Source organism: Silurus meridionalis, chromosome 14 (assembly GCF_014805685.1).
Source record: "Silurus meridionalis isolate SWU-2019-XX chromosome 14, ASM1480568v1, whole genome shotgun sequence".
In the NCBI taxonomy this organism is placed as follows: domain Eukaryota; kingdom Metazoa; phylum Chordata; class Actinopteri; order Siluriformes; family Siluridae; genus Silurus; species Silurus meridionalis.
The window spans coordinates 23,217,935-23,232,934 of record NC_060897.1 but is presented as its reverse complement, the minus strand read 5'-3'; the positions used below and the strand labels follow the sequence as shown (position 1 = coordinate 23,232,934).

General features: G+C 40.0%; 1 protein-coding gene across 1 annotated transcript in view; it reads right to left on the bottom strand.

Annotated features, from left to right (window-relative positions):
* LOC124396365 (ephrin type-A receptor 7-like) overlaps nucleotides 1-15,000 on the bottom strand; it is a gene marked incomplete at its 5' end in the record, with an annotated part of 79,680 nt that overhangs the window by 27,814 nt on the left and 36,866 nt on the right. The window contains 2 exon segments of the mRNA XM_046865470.1: nucleotides 61-399; nucleotides 2,767-2,922. Coding sequence (XP_046721426.1) covers nucleotides 61-399; nucleotides 2,767-2,922 — 495 coding nt within the window.

Below are 15,000 nucleotides of genomic sequence, written 5' to 3'. Positions count from 1 at the left end.
CTCATATGTAGAGAGGTTCCCTCCTGGCTAGTTTTGTGTTGGAGATGTAGATACAGTTACCTGGCAGGCCGGTGGAGATGTTGACGTGGGTGTAGAAGCGTTTGTTGGGCAGAAGATCAGAGACGCCGTTCCTGGTCTCCACGCTGAAGGTGTAGTTGGCGTTGGGCAGGAGGTTGAGTACGGTGACCGTGCACCCGTTTAAGCCGCTCTGCTGAGGCACGAAGCCCACATTAGCACCACAAGGCTCGCAGTGTTCACGTGGGATGGAGACGCAGCGCTGACACGCCACGCTGTAGGTCACGTCACTGCGACCTCCTGCGTCCGCCGGAGCGGCCCATTCCAGGATCAGGGTCGACTGTTTCAGGGTGTAGAGCAAGTCACGTGGAGGAGAAGGAGGGCCTGAAAATAAAGAAAATAAAGGCCAGTATTAAGGAAGGTAGGGGTGTGTGTGTGTGTGTGTGTGTGTGTGTGTTTTCTGTTTTAATCTTGATCATGGCCAGTGGTGTTGAATGAAGGTGGTATCAAGGAGTTTTGAGATGAGCTCCGTTTATAAAAAGCACTTTATTTATCTAAGTTCCACACCATCACCTTTAAAATAGTTCCCTTGCACAACAACACAGCGCCCCCCAGAGTTCTTCTGTAGCGTGTCCTGGGAGTCTTCTTTTTAAAGCGCATCAAGCACCTTCAGGGATTCACACCGATCTCCACAACAGCGTCAAAACGCAGACTTTGAGCTGCATCTTTATCTTCCTCAGGAGGGCGGGTGCAGAAGTGAGATCATGTGGATTGCTCTCCAATGATCATCATGCACGAGTTGCCGAACGGTTTCGACATTTCCAGGGGCTGAGCTCATTGAAAGCCTTCCTGATCTTGTCATCTTCCATTGATGTTCCGCTCTTAAAGCACACGTGCCACTCCTCAAAGGCTCGTTGTAGCATCGTCGCACGTCAAACTTTTTGTATGATTTCATTTCAACTGATTGTTCCAGATGTGTGTGGATCTTTTTCTGCCACGGTGCACAAAGCCAGCTCCATGACAATCTGCTTTACATGGTGTGGAAATGTGTGGAAGATCTCCTGCCTTTACAGCTCCAACCTATTGGGATGAATGTGAATGCTGACTGCACCCCAGGCCTCCTCACATCACCTGCATCAGTACCTGACTTTACTAACACACATCCTTTTGGCTGAATGACTCTCCTCAAAATCTAGTGGAACATCTTCCCAGAAGAGTGAAGCTTTATATAACAGCCAATGGGGAATAAATGTGGACTGAGGTGTTATGGTGTATATTATGCATCTTGCATGTTACTTTGTTGATCTGTTTCTGTCCTGAAATTTCTCTTTAAAGCTGTTATACTATATAACATGTACAGTTCACTTAATGACAGTAAAGTGTATGGAGGTGTAAACAATTTCAAAGCACAACAAAACCAATAATAATATAAAAAATCACTCTGATGAGGCGATCATGATTTGGAGTTATTTTACACACACATTGTTCAGCTTAGCGACATGTTGATGATAAACTACATGTGAGCATCACATTCATACGCCGAGCTTGTAATCAGGGCGGATTTATTTGTACACTTGCATCTCTTTTGTTTTCAGTCTGTAATCCTTCAAAAAAATCTCACATCTCTACGTTCCCGGGAGAAGATTTGCAGCCGGTTTTTAACCCGACGACGGTAATTACGCAATCAATAAGGTCATTTACGGCATAATTGCGCCTCTATAAACGCAGCAGCAGCCCTGGCGGCCAGATCAAAGCGGCTCTGATCAATACTGTAATTAAAAGTGCAATTACGACGCTATAAAATTCATCACGATCCCTCGTGCAGATGAAAACCAGAGAGGAACGCTTTCAACCCAAACAAAAAGCCTCCGCAGCTAGATCCCAATCTCTGTTGTCTCCTCGGCATATGAGGAGTGTGATAACCTCTCGGGCCACGGGTGCCATGCTCCGGCCATCAACCAAATTAAAAAGGTAATCAATGGTATTGTGTAGCTGATAGTGAAACACCCACACACACACACACCCACCCACACACACACACACACACACACACACACACACACACACACACACACAAGCAGTTAATTTGATGGATGAGGTTTATAAAGGAATCATGAGTAATAGGGCATTGCCCAAGTATTCACACCCCCTTCTTTGTTCTCAGATCTTGATGGATCTGAAGCAGTGATTTACTTTTTCTATGTGGTTGAGGAACCAGACTGATATGCCTGAATTTTCTGGATGCTCTTCCATTTCTCTCCTACAGATTGAGCTAGTTAGGTGATGAGCCATGTCTTGTTTCCTCTAGATCTTTATCAGATTATCTAATCACAGAACCCTTTAAGAGCCTTTTGGCTGAAATTCCAACGGAGCCATCTGACCATGAAGAACCTGACCTGTGGAGTGCTGCATGTTCTCCTCTTCTCACATGCTCTCCATTTTTCCTTTCCTCCTGTCTAAAGCGGAGTCCCCTTCTCTCCTGAGTTTCTTCTGCAATTCAGTTTTACATTTTTTTTCCAGATTTCAGTTTATTTAAAAAGAAGGAACTTCATTGTGTTCTCCACGTTTAAGAAATGTTTCAGAAGAAATCCCCATGTCCTTCTACATACCCTTCATCTGCAAATAATTTGTTCCAGCATGACAAACCGAAATTCTAAAGTAAAACAAGATGTTTGGCGTTTATTTAATCCAGTACTGGTGTGAATATTTTCACAATGAGCTCAATATTGTGTAATTTTGTGTGTTACGTACGTGTGCACGGAGACGACGGGGCGTCCAGAGGTGTCCGAAAGTGTCCCTCTTCACAGACGCACAGAACAGAGCCGTCGTCCTCGGCCACGCTGTTAGCAGGACATGGCAAACACTCCTGCTGCTGGGACGACGTCTTGTAGGTACCTGGTGGACATGCTGAGAAAACAAACAAGCAAAATTTTAGATCAACAACATTTCAATAGAACAAATGATCGAATCGTTTAATTATTTTTCATAAAAATGTTTATTATTATAATTAATATAACATAATATATAATATATATAATTAATATATATCATAATTATCATTATTGTTCTCGGTATTTTCAGGAAACCTGACAGATTCATGCAATTAGATTCCTCTCTGATGCCCCGTTTTATATTTTGTGGAGGTCAACCGATTAATCGGCACCTATAGTTGATTGCTGAAAATATCAGCTTTCAGCAAAAATACATAGCGATAGTTTTTCCGGGTTGCGTTAAACAGTATGAGAGTGGCCTTTAAAGGAGAATCACTGACACCATGTGCTGTTTATTTGAAGTTTCCTCATTCATTTCATTCAATTCACTTACAGTTACAGTTTTTATTTATTTGGAGTGTTACTTTTTTGTTTCAGTTTAAATCAATTTCTTATCATCATCAATATTTATTAACAACATATATTCATATTTATTTCATTTAGCATATTTTCATGATGAAGTACTTTTTTTTTTTTTTATAAAGTTCAGTACTATTTTACATGGAGTGTTATGTTAGTTTTAAAAAGGGATACTGGATTAAAAAAAACAATCTATCGATTTATCTAATATTGGGGTGTAACATTGTGACTGACACTGACACTGTGTGCCGTTAAAGTAAAAAAGAAAACTGATTCTCTGTATTGTGGATTTATTTTAGCCTATAGAAAAATAAAATTAAAATAAATGTATTTTTTTAAGGTAAAAGTAAAACCAAATATTAAGAGCTGACTGTGATTTGATGCAGCTCTCAGGGGGAAAATATTTTTTTCAACTTCAGCAAGTTCTCAACATTTTTGGATTTATTATTTAAAGCGCTTTTTGGAATAAAAATGTCAGGAAGGTCAGGAAGTGTTAATTACATCTTTAACAGGTGTGCAGAATGTAATTGGTAACAGTCACTGTCCATTAAAATATAGTGGACCGACCCGAAATTATGTAGCTCTAACAGAAACATTTTTAAGGGGAACCCTGCATTACAGGAATGGATAAAGAACATTTAAAATTTCCTGTATAAAAAAAAAAAAAATGTGCTAGCAGGTAGAGCTAGAGCTAGTGATTAGCTGAGGATGACACGGATTTGATTGGAGCTCTATGAAGTGATGATGGAAAAAACATGAAGACGAGGAAGACAACCAACTTGTAACGAGTCTTTAGTGTCAGAACTACAACATTGAGCAACAAGCAGGAAAATGCAAAGATCCTGAAGAGCAGAAGCACAGAGTCCCTGATTCTTCACATGCTAACCATGTTGTCAGGCAGAAATTGTCTGTAGAAAAGTAAAGTCCCCACACACACACACACACACACACACACACGTGCGCAACACTCCGTCCAGAAGAAACAATCTTTAATCTGGCATTAATGTTAATCTGGATCACTCAGGCCGGGGCTGAATCCTGAGCGTTCCAATGATGTGGCATGTGTTTGCGCAGTGCAGCCCTTGATGTCGATGGCGAAGTGGAAAATCAGATGGAATAAATCAGAGCTGAACGTTGCTGCTGCGCTTTGCTTCCTTGGTTCTTTACCCACTGCCTCAGATGTTCTGCATATTTAGCAAGCAGTAGAAACAATACCACGCTCAGGTTTTATTGCGTGTTGCTCCCTGATCCTGGAGAATCAGAGGGGTCCCCCCCACCAACCCCAAATATTTTTTTCAACTTAAAACTTGGGACAAAAAAAAACAAAAAAACATGGCTTCTCCCCAAGGAGGACATCAAAGTGACGGAACATCTGCACAATTTGTACCCAAAATGTGGCACCACGAACAATTACGGGTGCCAGACTGTTTTGTGGTTCCCTCTCAGAACAGCGTGGCCTCCTGCCAAGCCAGCTGGCTTCCAGCTCATCAATTTGTCCTGTGCGCCGTTTAGCTGGGGCTGATTAAAGACACGCGGGGATTCAACGGCTTTCACGACTCCCTCCAGGTGCACTAATGCAGATATAACAGTTACAGAAGGATGCGATTCCCCAAGGACCGTGCGATGCGATGCGATGCTGCGGCTTTATTAATAACCGCGCTGCTATTCTTAACACGTCGGCGTCGCTTTTGGCGAGAATTTTGCTTCGTATGAAGTTTAACAAAACACCAGAAAATCAGCAGACAGAATATTAAAGAGAGTGCAGAAATGAAACCTATAGACTTCCAAGCTGCATCTTTTTATAAATAAATCAAACCCTTCATATATGCCCTATTTGCCCTTGTATTCCGGATCAATAAATCCCAAGTGTCTCAGACATTAAACATGATTAATGAAGCTTTTTGCTTTCGCCTCGGACACACAGTATTAATGAAAGCACCATAAACACGCTGTTTGCTTTTCACACAAAAAACAAACAACGTCTTTATTCGGACTCGGCACCTTAACTTATTTCCAAACCGTCAGGCCGGATTTGTAGCAGGCTGGTGGAGCGATCAATAATTCATATCAGCTCCTTCACGAGCTTAAAGCTGCAAAATTTAATTTATGAAAGGCACTTTAATAAATGGAATAAATCCACATTACTGCTGACAGGAAAAGGGGCTATTTTAAGGGGCCGTCAATTAGGAAGTAAGATTGCGTGGCCTCGTCGCGACGGGACGCCCGTTAACACGACCAGACTTTACTCACTCGCTTCCTTTTACTCTCGATCTCTTTTCCTGGTCTTTAAGAAGAAAAGTAGGACAGCGCAAGCCTTTCTGTTCCATTTCCTGTCATTTATTAGCGGTTTGGAAATGAAAGCATTTCTGTAGAACATCACTGAGGGATTATAAAGGCTTCGACCTCTGTGACATTTTAATCAGAACTCTGGGAACTCTCGCACGACCTGAACAAAAATTACATCATCACCGTCATTGACCTGTAGTCCACAGCAGGGTCTAAATCACGTGGATTGGTGAGGACAGGGATGTCATATAAAACTTACTGAGGCAGGTTGATTTATTATGGCAGAGAGAACGAGAGAGAGAGAGAGAGAGAGAGAGAGAGAGAGAGAGAGAGAGAGAGAAAATGCTACATGAAGAACTCTATTTTCCTTTTTTCTCCACTCACTCTACATGTTGCATCTTAAAGTGAAACGAAATCAGCTTCACAACAGGTCACTGTATTCGTCCCCTTCTAATCAAGAACAGAATCGAGTAGCGGTCTCCAACTGACTTTTAGACTGTAAAAAGGACAGTACTCTTAATCGCACACTCTGGTGCTCATATTTCTCACACTTCAGTGTTTGTATTGTTATTTTATGATTTATAAAATCACACTCTTCGTGTCACACAAATAAGGATGGCTTCCTCTTTTGAGTCTGGTTGCTGCCAAGGTTTCTTTCTCATACCATCTAAGGAAGTTTTTTGGTTTTTTAGCTTGCTGATCAGGGCTCAATACACAATTCACTTACTACCATGTTTGCATTCTGTAAAGCTGCTGTGGAAATGAACTTAAAATAAAATTAAACTGAAATGAATAGTTTTGCATCAATATCATTTGTGTGCATCAAAAAACTGCGAATTAGAAACGATGCCAAAGATGCTAAACCAATCCCTCCTGGATGTGCACCCTCCCAGATCCCCCTCCCTCCTGGATCTGCACCCTCCCAGATCCGGACCCTCGGGTTTATTGCGACAGAATAATAGGATCAACACGAGCATGATGCCCAATTACAGGATATTACACTACTCTGTCTCCATCATAATCTCAGTGGCGGCTCTCGTTCCAGCTCCGCTCTCCTCTTCTTCTCCGTCTTATCAGTCGTGATCCATGTAACCATTTGATTAAAAGCAGGAGGACACTGGGAGCGTGCCGGGCCTGTTTAAAAGAAAACCCATTTTGTTTGTTTTTGTCTCTTTCATCACGCTTATTCATCGACGCCTGTTCATCCTTTATTCTTTTTTTTTTTTTTTCTGAAAGGCATCCTGTGTTCTGCCTTCCATCTCTCGACCTCAAGACCTCCTTCCATCTGGCATAATTTCAAACTACTCCAAATTGTGCTGTTCCACTGTGGCTGGTTCTGCCCTCACACAAAGTTTACCAGCACTCGGTGTCACCCAATTCCAGGGTGTGAGGATACGCCATGGTGTGACATCATCAAAAGTGGCCCAGTGGTCAGTCTTGAATTTTTGTTTGCCTTCTGTCCCCCTGTGATGGATGGCTTCCATTTAGCTCAGATGTAAGGTGATTTGTTCACGTCCACAGCCAAGGAGCTCCACACATGCAGGCCTGAAGCTGAGGCCATGGGAGAGGCCTGAACCCAATCAGTGCTCGCCTACCTAGCCACGAGAAGCTTCTGGGGCTGAACACAGTGTGTGTGTGTGTGTGTGTGTGTGTGTGTGTGTGTGTGTGTTCGAGAGTCAGACTTTGACATTGTACTGCACATAGTGGTACTGAGATACTGTCTTATGAACTTGTCTATTCGGGTCATTGGCTTTACAAATCACAGCTACACACACACACGAACACAAACACACACACACAATTCAATTTTATTTCTATAATAACTTAACAACAACAGACACAGTAATTAGTAGATGCGCGACACTTAAAATTGAGAAAGTATAAATTTGTGACCAATATTTTATATTCAGACACAACAGGAGAAAAACGTCTGGTTTTATTTCATCTTTTTTCTTTTTGCACTACAAAAGGTGTGTTTGTGAAAGAGACATGTGGTAAAAGTCAGATAGAGTTTAAGTAGGACTGCAGCTATTGATTATTTTAGTAATCGAGTATTCGACGGATTATTCCATCCATTAATCGAGTAATCGGATAAGAAGTTATTTTTCTTAATTAAACAGCAATGATGAATATAGAAAACAATATAATCTGGGTCGAACAATCTTTGTATTTGATTTACTGGAGGAATTGTTTCAGCACCACATTTAAGTAAATTGATCATTTATTGTCTGTTTGAACCAAAAAAAATTAAAGTTAACTATCTGTACTTTATTGAATTGCAGTTTATCATAATTTATTCATTGAATTTAATTGAATCAAAATCTGCATCATAATATTGTGAATCGTTTTGCATCAGTAGATGCTTCAAATGTATCTTTAATGTATTGTATCACTGCCTATGCAAATCGTGTATATATAAATATATACACACAAAAATATGCAAATAATAAATACAATTTGTTGATTAGCAATTACTATTACTTAAAATTACTGTTATTATTATTAATATTAATAAAAAGAAGAAGAAACAAAGCAGTGTATGTCCTCACTATAGATAAATGAATACACCATGAATTCACTTTTCTAGAAACCACTCCAGTAATAATTCAGTCTTCTTCCTCACTGCATGTGTCAGTTTCTCACAAGCCAAATTTGATATGAATCTTTTTATCTATTTAGTCTCAGACACTGGTCTACCAATATCTTTACTTTGTTCTGGGTAACAACAAACCTCATCGCTACACTGGAACACTGCAGGTTTTATTTAAACATCACAATAATAAACATCAATTAAAGTCTACAATCTGGAGAACGGATTCGAGTCCTTTTTTTGCGCCACAAATTCAAACCTCATCAGTGGAATTTATTAGTTCCATGCCCTGTTCCCTCCAGGCCCCTGATTTAACATCTCAACATCCACATCTGCCCCATCAGCCATCCATCACCACACACACACACACAGAGAGAGAGAGAGAGAGAGAGAGAGAGAGAGAGAGAGAGAGAGAGAGAGAGAGAGATAAGCAGGAAGAATTTTATTTTCTTGGGGGGAAAAAACTCTTTTACACAATGATAAATTGATGTTTTTTATATCTGCATCTGAATTTCAGAGCAATTTCATGTGTGAGATTTGGGGGAAATGACATGGAATAGAAAGTGGTAGTTTGTGGTGGTGGTGGTGGTGGTGTGGGTGGGGTGGAGGGGTGGGGGATTGCTTGTATGTACGAGGAGGCGGATGGCAGTATGAGGGTCCAACCAACACAGACACCTCCAGGCACGTTAGATACAATGATTGAAACGTGCACGCGGTGCGAGACGGAGCCAAATCTGAAGCACTTTCTCAGAAATATTGGAAATGCTGTAGGAAAGAAAAAGGTGCAGAATGAAATCGCTTTGTGTGTGCAATCACTTAGTCCAACAAAACCCACGGCTTAGTGTTTGCTGAGAGTAATGAAGCTTTCTCTCGTTCCGGTTTCTCGGCAGAAAAGGTTGGGCGTGAGATTGAGATGAAACAGAAGAGAATGAAGGATGAAATGACTTGCTCAGAGAGATTTAACTGAAAAGAAATACACATGTAATGTGGTTTAAAAAGACTGGAATCTGCATCGAGGAGATGAGCAGCTGGTTAATTGTGATCAGTAATGCAGGTTAAAGATTTGCAGTAGAGAAGAAGAAAAATTAAACAGGATTATGAAAACTAACCCAGACACCTGTTCTCCAACCTGCACAGACTTCGCAAATCTATAATAAATAGGCCAGGGCTAAGAAAACAAGCCCAGGGAGTGTTAGATATATGGACCTGTGAGGCTGAAAGAATCAATAGAGAGGTTAAATGAAGAGCACTTCACACTATAGGTTCTCAATGGATTTCTCAGAACACTGATTTTTCCTTTTTTTTTCTCGTTCTAAGAACAGGACCAAAAAAAACCCATGAGATCATAAAGCACTGCTAATGAGGCACAGAATAATCACAGATGAAAAATGAGAGAGTAGAAGAAATTGTACGAACACACATCCGACTTCCTGTCAAACATTTTAATGCCATGGCCACAGCATTCCTGGCTCTAAAAAAGTCCTGTATGTCTTTTTTTCTGCGTCATAATATCAGGTTTTCAAGCTCAATGCCGCTTTTACAGTCGCGTTCAAAGATCCTTTTCTTTCTTTTTTTTTACAGAAAAACATCTGAACCACGACGACAATAAGTTCACTGGGCTGAAAAGGTTATGAGGTATGCGCATAATGCAGTGTTGAGGAGTGACCTTGAATTTCTAATAGCAGATATATATATTTTTTAATGCATCCTGTGTTTAAATTCAAGTCTGCATTCAATAAAAAAAAAATTACAAATAAATAAATAAATAAGAGAAAAAAATTCCAGATTCTATGAAGGTGTATTAGTGGCACATAAAAATAAATCAATAAATAAATCAAACATTACGAGAAACAGTAAAAGCTTTAGAGGTGAGAAAATACACACACACACACACACACACACACACACACACACACACACACACACACACACACACACACACACACACACACACACACACACACACGCTTTCCATGGAAGCAGGACCTGCCAAGAGCAGGCGAGCAACAATTAACAGCATCTGTCACGCTGCCGATGGAATAAAGAACAAGTCGGGAGCGAAATCAGAGAGCAGCAATTAATGTGCAGAACTGAAGCACTGTGACCTTGTTGTGTAATTAACAGCTCTTCTTTTAATAATCACCACTATTTTTTGGGGGGAAATCGCTGAGATTTAATTAAAATACAGGAGAGAGGCAGACCGACAGGGGCAGAGCGTCAATTCATTTCAATTTATTCAAATAGTGCTTCCAATAGTTACAAAGCGTCTTTACAGAAATAACTGAAGGATTATAGATATATATATTTACAATTCAGGATTTAGAGTTTATCGTTAACGATCGAGCCACAAGAATTAGAAAAGAATTAAATGAATTATCAGGATAGAATAAAAAAAATAAGCATAAGAGAGAAATGAAACCCAGAAGAACAGAGAGAACACACAATCAATTTAAACAGAAAAGACGGAAAATGTGGATTGTTCGGGATGATCTGAGGAGAACGAGAGTGAAGTGTACGCACCTCTCTACAACAGAAGAACAGATTCTGAGCTGTACAGAAGAGACGCACTCAAGTCAACAGAGCATTTCTCAGCAGAAGTTAATGGGAGGTGAGAACATGTGAGATTACCTCAAATAAGAACTGACTCATCCTTCCTGCAGCAGGAACCCTGGTCGTGCCAAACTCACATGTAATTAATGAGGAAGAAAACAGTGTGTGTGTGTGTGTGTGTGTGTGTGTGTGTGTGTGTGTCTGATGGAGTAAAACGAACAACAACGTCATTTTGTGATCAAGCAGATTACTTCTCTATAACAAAGGTGTTTGATGTTCCCTATTATACCACTTTATTTAATTACTGTCATTAATATCAGCAGACTTCTATCATGGTTTAGAGCCACAGCATGAACAGTTCTGTCTTTCAGCACCTTTCACTGAACAGCGCCTCAACAATGATGGAACTGTTATGAATGGACATTTAGTGTTGAGGATGAGGATGAGGATACCTTTTGAGTTTGGTTTCTCTCATGAAGTCATGAGTTTTTCCTCGTCACCATTGACTCGCTCATTAGGGATAAACTTACAATTATGAGGAACAAACTTATAGGCACTAAACTTCTACATTTGTTTATACAACTTTATAACATTATATTTGCAAAGCTGCAAATGTAATTGTATTTTCTTTTACTTATCAACAGTACTATGTCATTTTCTTTATCCTGTTATTGTTTTAGCACATTTTGTGAAATTCCCATAAGAAATTAAAACCTTTAAAATGTTACAATACACATTACACATAACCAATCACCAATCAGCTCTGACTTCAACTGTTTATCCCTCCATGCTCAGATTGAATAATGGATTGTGATTGGCTATAAGTTTAGGGGTGAATAATGGATTGTGATTGGCTATAAGTTTAGGGGTGAATAATGGATTGTGATTGGCTATAAGTTTAGGGGTGAATAATGGATTGTGATTGGCTATAAGTTTAAGGGGTGAATAATGGATTGTGATTGGCTATAAGTTTAGGGTGAATAATGGATTGTGATTGGCTATAAGTTTAGTTATGAGTACAGAAAATTGAACACAGGTAGATTGTGTTTGTCAGTTGAATCTGAATGAATGCACTGCTTATAAACACCTGTAACCATAGTAACATCCAGTTCCATCCAGAGTGAGACAGAGTTTGTACACAGTTCCTAATGATCTCCGTGGAGGAGTTTTGTGCAGGAACTTCTAAGTTCTAAATCTCCAACAGCTTCATCATTATAACAGACATAGGACAGATGCATGAGATGCACATTTACTAATAAACTAATACCTATTTATTAAAACTCATGTTAATCTCTGGGTGTGATTTGGAGCAGCAGAATTCTAGCTTTGGAAAAATCTATGACAACTTGTCAATGATATTAATGCTGGGAAGTGACCATGGTATAAGATGATAATCCACAGCACGAGGTGTGAAGCCTTATACCATTTCAATGCTTCACCTCACACCAAGAGCTAGATTATCATTTATATAATCTATAATATCATTCTGTGGAGTGGAGAAACTAAAGATTGGTATTAACTGGCAGATTTGCTGCTGCAGCATAAAAAGCATAAACATTTTTAGTGCTGGAGTTGAAGCCTTGATGTACATTTTAAACCTTGTGAAGTGCGATCTGAATGCAGAAAACATCTTCCTGCAAAAAAAAAAAAAAAAAAAACAGAAAGCACAAGCTGATCTCAAATTCTCTCTCATAATAGACAATCCAGATTCCAGGCACATCTCGCAATCGTCTGAAGTGCACCAGGTTCACCTCATTTAAATGCCTCTCTGTAGTATCTATTACTCGTACATAACGCATGTAAAGTCTTTAGGATGTTCTCTGCTCTCCTATTGACATCCAGAACATTTGCTCTTCATCACAAAGTGTGCCCCGAACTCCACTCCTTTTTACTTTGCTCCACACCTCCGAAGACGAGCTGTCAAAAGCACTTTCATCTCTCGCCTGACTGCAGAAACCAGGTGAGCCAAATCAGGCAGTGCTTTCTCTCGTTTTCTTTCTACTTCAAATATGGATGAGATTTGTTTTATCTTCAAAACATTCCAACATTTAGATGTCATGTTCTCATTTCCAAGGGTTGGACATGGTCCAATCTGAGGGTCAGCAGCTACAGAGTCTCTTCATACGACAATGCAGCAACCAGGACTTACATACATTTTCATTTCTGTTTCTCTATCGAAGGCAGGGTTTTTGGGGGGGGGGGGGTCTGCGAGAGAGACCTGACTTTGCATAAAACCTGGTGTGTCACTTCCACCTCCTGAAGCTGCCACAGGAAGGAATGCTGACGTTCTGAAAACACAACTTTCCCACGAGGCATTCTTCACACATTCATATATTCACTGCAGAGCTCCACAACTTTTATTGGTTTTGGTCTGGATTTTAACACATTTTTGGTGTTTTGTTAAAACCTGTATTAAATAATTCATAGTAATTTGCACTGAGAAGAGCGTAGATATAGTGCTGGACTAATATTGACTGCATTTCAGTGGAGCATGGCTGCAACAATGTAAATTAAAAAGGTCTAGCCGTTCTTATTACTGGCTGACTGATTTGTTTTTTAGGACACACAGGAAGAATGCTGTCATAAAGAACGAGTGATGGGAAGATCGGATTATTTTTGTGACTCGTTTTTTTGAGTAGTTTTTATAAACATTTAGTTAATTTCGATCAGAAATAAAATATTACATTATCAATAAGCTGATCCCCAACACGTCTACATACACCCACTTTCATTATAGATCCATTAATGAAAATATAATAATGGATAAGAACAAATTATAATAAACAGAATGAAAAGCTTCACCTCTCATATCTTCTGGTCTGTAGCGTTAACTCTTTTTTTCATGTGAATTCCCTAATTATTGTAACAATTATGTCAAGATTTGGAACAAAAAAAATGGATCTACTGCACTGTGAAGCATCAATGGGATGCACATGATACAAAAACGAACAGCTAGGATCAGTAGAGTCGAAAGTTGAACTACTCGATTCTGTACATAACCTACAGAGATTTTGTGATGCTTTGCATAGAAAATGAATGAATCACTATTTCAAATGACTCGTTCCACAGAGTCACATTAAAGACTCGTTCAAAATGAACTAATAGTTCATGAACAACTCATCACCCTCAATGCCATGAAGAGCTCATTGTGGACTTCTGGAATTCTAACAGCAGCAGAAACTCCCCCGTCTACACTAACACAACTGGACCAGAGAGTGTCTCCTGGGTGTGCACATCTCTGAGGATGTGTCTTGTCACCAGAAAACTTTAACTCTGGTTAGCAATGCTCAGTAGTGTCCATTGAGACCCGCAAATTGTGGTGAAAACCACCTAATGCATCACTCAACAAGCTGCCAGTGAGCACCTTCACCACAGAAGATGTCTGCTCATCACAAGAAAACCTTTTTACCCATCAACCTTCCCTACTGTACTCCACACTGCTAGGACACTTATGTCTCATTATTTTTTATTTTTATCACATTTACTTTACAGCACAGTGAAATTGTTTCTTCACACATCCCAGTTATGTTAGAATTTGGGGTCATAGCGCAGGGTCAGCCATGATACAGCTTCCCTGGAGCGAAGATATTTTACCACCTTCCGATCAGTAACCCAGAGCTCCCACCTCCCCCTTACAGCTTTTACTGCCTGTAGCCATTAAGCACGTCTGCTCCACCTTCTACATTCTCTAATTATAACTGTATATGACTGTATATATGATCACAGCTTCCCCAAGTACAGCTGGATACTACAGCAATTATTAATAATAATATCTGTATATTATCTTGGTACCACTGCACATTTAATGTACATATCTCGTATTTTATACTCCATCCATCAACGATCAATCCATCGATCTATGATCTGATCTGAATCAGCTCGATGGTGAGATTTCACACTAACAAGACACTGATGGACGGATGGATGCATAGACAAAACGTAACATCTGCTCCATCTAATCATGGAGGGAAACTATTAACAGCCGAACAGGAACATCCACGACATTTACATTTGCGGCATTTAGCAGACGCATTTATCCAGAGCGACTTAAACTAAGCAGTTGAGGGCTGTGTTAAAGAGCCCTGCAGTGGGAGTTTAGTGGCAGTGGGATTTGAACGTATGACCTTCTGTTCAGAAATCCAACATCTCAACCACCAAGCTATCATTTTCCCACGAGCGAGGGATGAATGAGATGCTTTCAAACAGGAA